General features: G+C 35.6%; 1 protein-coding gene across 1 annotated transcript in view; it reads right to left on the reverse strand.

Moving 5' to 3' along the window:
• LOC107743785 (voltage-dependent T-type calcium channel subunit alpha-1G-like) overlaps nucleotides 1-10,427 on the reverse strand; it is a 163,081-nt gene that overhangs the window by 82,749 nt on the left and 69,905 nt on the right. Inside the window, 4 exon segments of the mRNA XM_016557185.1 lie at nucleotides 332-425; nucleotides 7,675-7,830; nucleotides 7,987-8,083; nucleotides 9,546-9,697. Coding sequence (XP_016412671.1) covers nucleotides 332-425; nucleotides 7,675-7,830; nucleotides 7,987-8,083; nucleotides 9,546-9,697 — 499 coding nt within the window.

Consider the following 10,427-nt stretch of genomic DNA (forward strand, 5'->3'; position numbering starts at 1 on the left):
ATAAATTATATGAATATAAATATATGCATGTACACACATGTAAATATATATTTTTAAATATTTACATGTATGTTTGTGTATTTATATATACATAATAAATATACACAGTACACACATATATATTATGTAAACAAAAACTTTTATTTTGGATGCGATTAATCATTTGACAGCACTAATAAATATTTCTAGCAAATAAATAAATAAATATTTTGTGGTGGGGCCAGTGAATTTGTTGGCAGGGCAAATAAAAATCTACTGGCCTGCAGATAATAAAAAAAATGTCCTGAATATGCCATGTGCTTCTATGCAAACTATGCTCTGTGGGTCTCACCAGATGATGCAGACAGATCCTTCTTACATCCTGAAACATCCTCCAAGCTCCGTGTATAGAAGTCTGCTTCAGAATCCGACTTCGAGGCATCACCCTTTATCAAATGTGGAAGATATAAAAGATTAGTTACCAGGTTTAGATGTTGTTGGGGGTTAAAGAAGCATATTAAAGGGTGAGGAACAGGCAGGTGGGCAAGCCGGCCTTCAAAAAGGCCAGAGGGTGATTGGTATCTAAGGGAGAGACATCCTGGTTGGGGGAATCCACAAAAACACAGTGTCGGCATGCATTTGACAGCACCACGTTGCATCACCACTCTGAAACCACCGGTACTGTGTACTAAATATTAGTTAAATGTATTTTTGAGTGTATTTTTAAGCAGATTTTCTCATGGTCAGACCATCTGCTATAATAGTTTAAGTCACATCCACATGCAGCTGAATATGTGTGGGTTTTTTTCTCGGCTCACTGCTCTCACCAGTAGAGCAGGCACGTCCAATGATCAAGCAGGAGAAATAAACACTGCTATTTTTATCAGAGGGCTCATCACATTGTTTGGCCTGTATCCTCTACATCCCCAGTCTTGCGCTGGTCTTAAAATGGCTTCATGCCGAGTGTTTCAGTGTGGTCTTGCACAGAACTTCAACCCTGGGTGGTTTGTCAAAACAGACATCACTGTCTGAGAGCATGAATCACTCTCTCAGTTTGACCGTTAGGGTGTCTATTTGTGGACTGACTGTAATTTATATCTAATATGAGCAAGATGATAAAGGATGAATCTTTTCCTTATCATGTGGTTACAGGATGTCATATTCATTTCAGCACACATTTACCATAGTACTCTACAGCACTAATGATCAAAGAGAACTCAATTGAGACTATTCTGACAAACCTTGCACCTACGAACAATGTATCCCATTGGCTTCACTTATTAACATTAAGCTAAATCAAAACTTTGTGTTTCAGTCTCTGAAAAAAGAAAAAAAAAAATCAATGCATTAGTAATGGCTGTGTAAATGGGTAAGTAAACAAAGCAAATTTGAGTTGCAATAAAACCAGTGGGATCATTGCAACACTAAACACAGCACAATAGAACAACAATTAATTCACATCATAACTACAACAAAAACAGTGAATATGACTTGTCAATAGGGAATAACACAATATCTACGTTACTAAGGCAACAAAAACAAAACTTGAAAATAGTTATGACACTGGAGTCTAGCTCCGTAAGTCAAGACACGAGAGGGACTCCTTGCCCCTTCTCACCAACAGTGAACAGTAAAACAAAACAGCTGTGATAGGTTGAACTAGCAGAGAGGCACTACTACAAAGCATCCTCAGAAACCATCTACTGGGCACCAGGTGCAGTTAGAGGTTAGCTTAGCATCAGCACCCACTGTTACTCACTGCATGCTCAGAAATGAGCACTGTGGATGATGTGTCTGGATTGGACATGACTATCCTCACTCCCACATGGCCTTTCTGAGTAAAGAGATGTAGCAGAAACATAACAAAACTATAGTGTTTGTGTAACAAGCTCCCTGACTTTTTGACCTACGCACTAGCAAAAAGCTGTTCTATGTAAAACCAATTACAACCATTAAAAGCAACAGTTCAACTTAATTTGTTCACCCTCATGTTTTTAAAAAATTGTGAATGAAATTATTATACAAATGACTTTATTAAATAAAATATAATATATTATGTATATAGTGAGATGTTAGCTGCAACCAGATCTCAAGAACTGGATCAGTCCAGTTTATGAAAAAATCATTCAGTTTTGTAGAGTGAAGCAATTGAATCATTGAAAAGATTTGACTCAAAATAAATTATTTGTTCACAAATCAAACAGATGTGTGAACAAATCATTCAGAATGATTTGTTTACAAATCAGATTTGTGAACAAAATCATTGAGACCAATTCTGTGAATTGAATCAACTGATTCATTGAAAAGATTTGCCTCAAAAAAATAAAATATTTATTCAACAATTTACTTCATTACTTTATTTAACAATTCTTCTCTTATGTGTCAGCGTCCGCCGCCATTCACAGGAGTACCACGACGCATGTGTGTGTGAATAAAATCTTTATTTTTGTTTTCTTTGCGCACAAAAAGTATTCTCGTAGCTTCATAAAATTACAGTTGAACCACTGTTGTCACATGGACTATTTTAACAATGTCTTACTACATTGATGGGCCTTGAACGTGTTGTTCCCTTTCTGTCTATGCAGAGTCAGAAAGCTCTTGGATTTCATTAAAATATCCTAATTTGTGTTCTGAAGATGAACAAAGGTCTTACGGTTTGGAACGACATGAGGGTGAGTAATTAATGACAGAATTTTAATTCTTGGGTGAACTATCCCTTTAAGGTCAAGGTTTTCAATGAATAACTGAGTAAATTCAGTCTGAAATTTTAGAATGACTCCTTTAATTTTTGTTTCTCAGAACTGCTTTGGTCAGGTACAAGGTGTGAAAGAAATTCTACTGGGGCTGTACTGTCAATTAAGATGTTAAGGTTGCTGTGCAACTGCTGCTTAACAATCACAGGTCTTAATTTGGGAATTCTACTGGGCTTGACAAACCTTGCTGATAGAGTGATTTAAGGCATGTTTTGACATAAGACGTGCTAATAGCTCTTGAGTAAGGACTAGCATAGAGGTTTATGTCATTTGATTGTCAAGGTGAAGGACTGGAAGGTGTAAGAGACCAGTTCAAACCCTCATTGATGCTCTCCATTTTATGGCCTTCCACTGCATGTGTCACCTAGCACAGCTGCATGAATGAAAACAAATACGGGATGTGATGTCCAGAACCACAAACAGACCGAGTCTCCTCAACAGGGTCAAGTGCTTCCACTCAGCTCTGGCTCACTGAATGGACTTTCTCGATTGCTGAGCTACTGAACTCAGCGGAGGGCTATTTGAATAAACCGTTAAGTCATAAAAAATTATTATACCATGCAGAGCAAATCTACAGGATCAAAATAATTAAAGTAAAGAGGTATTAAGAGACGTATCCACATATTAAACGATTTTGAGATCTATTCAAAAGGACTTTATAGTTGCCTTATTTGCTTTTGCACAGCAGTCTGTCTGGCTTTGTCTGATTTCACTGAGGCTTTCCATAAGCCCAAACACATCCTTTCAGCCAGATAAAATAAAGCATGAGGCTCTACAAGGTTTGTACTCTGCCGCCAGGCATTGAGCAAGTGAACCTGAAGAAAGACTTTAAGTCAAGTCTGCTTCTACAAGAAACAATCACAAGTGACACGGTCCACAAACGCAGTGGTCCTCCTGGTTAGTCTCACTGGGTTAACATCATGCGGAGTGCTACATACCCCTGAGTCTATAGGCAGCTGAATACAGCTCAGCTGACCATGCAAATCTTCCTTCTTGGTTATTTCCTAAAGTGGACATGTGTTAGGATTTTACCACACAGAGCGAAAAGGTAAGACAGAAGGGAAAAAAGCACAGAAAGTGTTAGAAAATTGACAAAGACACATTATGAGAAATCTGACTCCCACATTTCAGCAAATACTTCTGTTGAAGTAAAAGCAATTTTACATTTTGGGTGGAGTTTAGGCTGTTAGCATTCTCGGTACAGTGAGTTTGTGTAATTGTTGCCCGTAGTTAAAATGCTGCTACTGCAGGTATCAATACTTGGCTCTTTTATTCTCTGAAATGGATGAACTCTTTTGTTTTTTCCCTCCAGCTCCTTTGAGATAACACGTATTGAATTTTTCACATTGCGAATCTGTCAGAGTAAATTAGCGAATTACATCCAGAGAATGACTGCAATTGACTGAAATATTCAATGCGTATAAAATGTATGTTTTTCTTTTAATTCTACAAACTATTTGAATTACAAACGAGATCAGACTCTGCTTCGGGTCAAATTATGACTCTCTTCGGTGCACAACCAATTTTTTAAGTTCAGAAATTCTTGGAAAATTATGTTCCACAAGAATAACAACACATTTAGTTATTTTATTGTTATTGCCTCTGTAACAAGAACTATAACAAATTTGGGCACCCTTCCTCTGCATCCAGTCAGTCTAATGAGAGTGCTGGGCATGTCATGCTACAACTTGTCAATGTTCGACATTTTAATTAAATTTGTCCATCTTTGAGCCTGCTTTGTCTTTTCAGAGGATTTCAGAGGAGCGTGTAGTTTATATATGAGTCTTAAATTATGCAATCATGCTATAACTTATTAAATAATAATATAATAAAATATAATTTTATACGATTTTTTAATAATACGATTTTTTAAATAGTTTTATTCAGCAATGATGCATTAAATTGATCAAAAGTGACAGTAAAAATATTGTTATAAAAATCTATTTCTATTTAATAAAGAATCCTTTAAAAAGTATCAAACCGTTAAACAGCACAACTGATTTTGAGATAATAAGAAATGTTTCTTGAGCACCAAATCAGCATATTAAAATGATTTCTGAAGGATCGTGTGACACTTAAGACTGAAAATTCAGCTTTGCCATCACAGGAATAAATTACAATTTAAAATATATTAAAATAGAAAACTGTTATTTTAAAATATAATAATATTTCATAATATTACAGTTTTTACTGTATTTTTGATCAAGTAAATGCCTTGTGAAGGTGTCTGTGCAAAGATGGACACAAATACAGTAGTTAAAAAATAGTAAAAAAAAATCTAGCTTTTAACCAATAAAATACATGGACAAGTTGACCACTGAACATGCTGACATACAGACTGACATGCTAGTCCAACAGTGACCACCTGTTTACAGCAATGTGATTACATAAAGCAATCTGCTGCAGTGGACGGGACATTACGCTGTTGAAGGGACATTCATCCTGGCCCTTGATCTCTCTGCTTCACATGTGTCATTCAGCCACCCGTTTCCCCAGCAACCCTGATGCACTGCAAAGTTCGACCAACTAAAAATAAACATGATGTTTGCAGAAAATGATGTAAGGTTAAAATATTAAGCCAGTAGTGTTCGTCAGTTTTAGGGGAGAGCAGGAGAACACAGTACCTTGGCATTCCTGTTGGCATCAGATCAGTTGCGATGAGATTATAATATCTGATGCACTTAGCAAAGGTAACGGCAGAGAGGGGTCAGCTGAGTGTGGGCTATCCTCTCATATTTAAGACTAGAGAGTTTATTTTGAAGACTTCTGAGCTACATAATTTCCTGCCATGATGCAGAATGAAAGCTATTTTGGTCTGGCAGGCAGGCACAGGAGAGGCACACTCATCTTTTAGAGAGGGGGAAAAGGCAAAGAACTGAGTTCCGTCCAGATAATACCTTCTCTCAAGTCAACAAAAAATCCATAACTTTCTCTTTCACTCCTATTATGCAAATTAATATGAATGACAAACCAATTTTCAATTACGTGTTTTGTTTCTCTTGTTGTTGCTCTAATGAGGTGTTACAGAAACAGCACTTAATCATTTTTGATTCATCTGTTCGTTATTCTAACAATGATTTTGCTCAACTGAACAATCGATCAAAATCTAGATACTTTTTTCATTAAAAGTTTTATGAATCTTTTGAATCCACCATGTGAGCAGAGTTGTCAGGTCTTAGATTTACAGTAACATTTATCATGAGTTAAACTGTATTACATCTACTAGAACGCCAAACAACAGGACTTCAACAAACTGCATGTGAAAATTTTATTTCAAAAATTGATCATACGGTAAAAATAAAGGTGATCAAATCGTTTTTTCTTTTTGCACCGTATAGACACGTCAACTTGCATGATTCGGTTCACCTCTTTCCAAAGGGACAGTAATAAAACAACCCCTCCACCCAAAATGATACATAGGTATAACATTTATATCTCTGATTTATCTTGAGCCTGGCCATTTCTGTGTGCGTGTCTGTCTTTCTGTCAGAGAAGAATGGCTGCTATGCATTGGGAGATAAGTTGTCTCATAAGATCATGGAAAAAGAAGGCGATAAAGAAAAAGAATGAAGGAAGGAGGATGAGAAGGAGTGCTCGAGCATGGAGTAGGCACTATTATACACAGAACAAGAAACTCATCACTTCCAGTTGAATAGCATAGTGTCCTAACCAGGCACAATGCGACACAGCAAGAAGCTTTCCACGTGTCTGTCCTAACCAGCTTTGACAATGACACTGCATTTTGTCAGTTGCTTCTGTACTTCTGTGGCGCTAAGTTCCAATTCAGTTCACTCGGAAATGCTCCCAGACAGCTATTTTTGAAGTACAACTGTTATCTACATGAATGAGAAAGACAGAAATCTCAAGATGACATTTCGAAACATATTTCAAACCAACGAAATCTGCCAAAAATAGCATCTTACATTTACATTTTTTAGCTCAAATTGTGACAAAATAAACAATAAAACTGTCCCAAATTACATACTATACACTATGTTGTGTCCACACCACAACTATAACAATAAAGACACAGAAAAACGTTACCGTTGGAATCACTTTCAGATTTTTTTCCAGCTAATGAATGGTAAAGTGTTAACAGCTCATCAGAATCCATCTTTAAAGAGCTTGAGCATTTATAGGGGCAGACAACATAACTGCAGCATGTGCTTATAATAAATTATCTTTATAGTTATCGTACACTAGTTATCTTTATAGTTTTTGTTTTTGGTGTGAACTACACACACAATTTATACTATTTATACTACAAAATACCACAGAATAGTCACTAAATTCAGGATAGCATATACTCTTACTATTTCTGCCACAAGAGTAGTATGCTAGTACTCTACTCAGAAAATCAGCAAGTGTCTCTCTTCTGTGTTGTGTTGCTCCACACACACACACACACACACACACACACAAACCCCTGCCCATACGAAATTCAGTGGATCAAACTCGCTCCTCACATACACTGAACATCAAAAAACGGATGACAAGAAATTGGTAAGGAAGTTTTATATGACAAATTATTTGAAAAATCCTTCAAGCACCATAATGAAAACCATGAAAAGGACTCTGTTAAGTGAAGCGTTATGAAAAGTCATGAAAATACAAGGTTCTTAGATTCACGCTCTTCAGCTGTGGAGTGTGAGAAAGCACGCAAACAGATTGGCTGTGATTTTGTTGCATCGAGCATCATTTTTGCTTTCAGCCTGGACAGAAAAATCGCTTTTCAGTTGAATCTTGTCACGTCGTGCCTGTTTAGGACATAGTGTTAGTCGAAGGGGACAGGAGAGAGCTAGTGGTGAAAGAGAGAAGAAAGATACGGTGTTGGAATATGTGCTAGATTCTAAAGGACAAAAAAGAGAAGACAGACTGTGAAGTGAAGAAAAAAAAAAGAGGATGAAAAAAATGTAGAGGCTAGGTTGGAATCTGGCTTTACCTCAGTTTGGAATCCTTCCACCAAGATAGCCACCAACAGGTTGAACAAGACATAGTTTCCAAAAGTCATGAGGGCGATGAAGTACAGAGCCGCCACAGGAGAGGTGGAGGCCATCCCATTATACAGTACCTTATTCCAGTCCTCCTGAGTCAAGATCTGATGTACAAGAAACAAATATAATCAAACTGCCATTGATACTTATGTTCAAAATTGTGGGGTCGGAAAGATTTTTAATAATAAATTTTTTTTTTTTTAAAGTCTGCATTTATTTGATCAAACTACAGTAAAAACAGTAATATTATGAAATATCACCACGGGCATAAAGCGGACCAGCTTCAACACACGCATGAGTCTGAAGGTCCTCAGCACCGATAAACCTCCTCCCTGCTGGCCAACAATCTCCCAGACACTGTCAACACATATAAACACACACATCTGACAGAATGCACAAGGAGGACAATCCTAAAACAAATCCCGGCTATCATAGTTATCCTTTCATTCCTAAGGGAGAAATGCAATAGATTGGGTTATTGCTCGAAAGAAAAGCATTCCAAAATGTTTTAGTGTGGTTTGTTGCATTTCAAACAAAGCAAGAAATGTCACTAGCCAGTTGAATAAAATAAGCTAAAATAAAACTGCTGTGAACACAAGCAATTCAGCAACAAGATGATTAGAGACAACAGCAAATACATAATACATTTAAACAGAAAACAGTTATTTTAAATTGTATTGAAAATATTTCACAGTATTAGTTTTAATAATTTTTGAACAAATAAATGCATCTTCATTTATACCTGTTTCAAAAACATCTAAAAAATCTTATTGACCCCAAACCTTTGAACTGTAATATATTGCAACACATCTTACTTTTATTATTTTATTATTATTAATTTATTTTAATAATATAATCATTAATAATTTAAAGAATACTTAATTTTTTTATTTATTTAATACATTATAATTTTAATATTTTAATAATTTTAGCTTGTTATATCCATTTTTGTTCATTTAAAAAAGTTGCTTGTTTTTTATGCTTTTTTGCTGTTTTATATTTTATATTCCTTATATATATTTTTTACTTGCTTTGAGTATAAACAAAAAACAATTATTAAATATAAAAGGATGTAAATAATCCTTGAAGTGAAATTAATAATTAAAATACTTTATTATTTTTACTCATGTTAATTATTATTTTAATATGTAATAATTTTAGCTTGTTATATTATATTTTATATTTTAGATTGTTAATATTTTAAATTGAAAAACCTGCTTGTTTTTTACTTTTATTTTTATTTTTTCTATTCTATTATCTATTTTATCTTTTTTTTTTTTTTATCTATGTATTTTTATGTATTTATTTATTTTTGAAGTAGAGGTATTTGAAGTATTTAAAGAAAAAAAAAAAAACTTGAAATCGCATCATATGACCCCTTTAAGAATGATTGTGTTACTATGGTAACCAGTATTTGTTTTCCCACCCACGTTAAACCACGCCCCCAGAATAGTTGGCAACTGTATCTATGCAACACGCTGAGAGCATTAATAAATGCAAGAACCCATCATAACATTGTACCATGCCAAATCTTTTGCTTGTTCAGACATCTTAGTATGTGCAAATTCATGTCAATTGAGAATGGATGGGCGTGAAATTGCAGCACTCATCATGACAGCTGACAGTCATCAGACTGAACAGGCAACAGATGTCCCATCACTCAGTAATGGCTGCATTCTGTCTGGCTGTCACTGTTGTGATATAACACACTGCCAGTGTGCATTTTCAGAAATGAAGATGAACGTCAATAAACAGTGACACAGGCCACGTTATTAATGTTTAGATGTACCAAAGAAAGAATGCAGAAGAGCATGTGTACCTGATTACCACAATAATACCATCAAAGATGTTGTAAGGGTTCTTGATGTAGCCAAAAGGACCATAAACCAGCAGTTTCAGGAGCATCTCCAGTGCGAACAAACTGGTGAAGACGATATTACTGATTTCCAGAGCATTTGTCAACTCATCAGGCTGAAAAAGAAAGAGAGAGAATTAGAAGATAAAATCAAGACTATCACATAGATGCCACTGTGCCATGGCAGTACTGTTGTAAAGAACACATGTACATGAGGATATATTTTTTCGTTAAAACATTATTAAGCAAACACGGTCACTGAAATGTTAATAATAATAATAATAATTACTAATTAAAATAAAGCAAGGGGGGAAAACACTCAGATCAAAGACATTAAAATGAAAGAAAATAGATTTTGTCTCAATGCATGTATCTGTATAGATCATTGAAAGCAGCTACAGACTACAGAACTACAGAAGTGTCACTGTCCTTGGCCAGCATGATTATTTGATTCACAGACTCACAAACCATCTCAGTTGAGAAGTTACATAAGAAAAATATGATCTAAAAACCTACGAATCTCCTCAACTCCAAAGGGCCCAGGTCATATTTCGTTCTCATTTAATTAAACAGAACACATGGCCTCATATTTCCTAATAGCTCGCGGTGCAGACTGTGCTAGATAAACTAACGTGGGGATTCACTTTTCGACATCACAAACACCAAGTTTCTCACTGTTCTTTTGTTTAATTAAAGCGTATTGTCTCGAACGACTTAAAGCTCAGATACAGGTGAACTACAAAGAAAGAACCGCAGATTCCCTGGTGTAATTGATGGCGTTGATAGTTCGGTATGCAGAAAGAGAGTTTTTTTTTTTTTTTATGAAGCACGGGGGAATTGAAGGAG

The sequence above is a fragment of the Sinocyclocheilus rhinocerous genome, unplaced genomic scaffold (genome assembly GCF_001515625.1).
Source record: "Sinocyclocheilus rhinocerous isolate Xijiao unplaced genomic scaffold, SAMN03320098_v1.1 scaffold497, whole genome shotgun sequence".
In the NCBI taxonomy this organism is placed as follows: Eukaryota; Metazoa; Chordata; class Actinopteri; order Cypriniformes; family Cyprinidae; genus Sinocyclocheilus; species Sinocyclocheilus rhinocerous.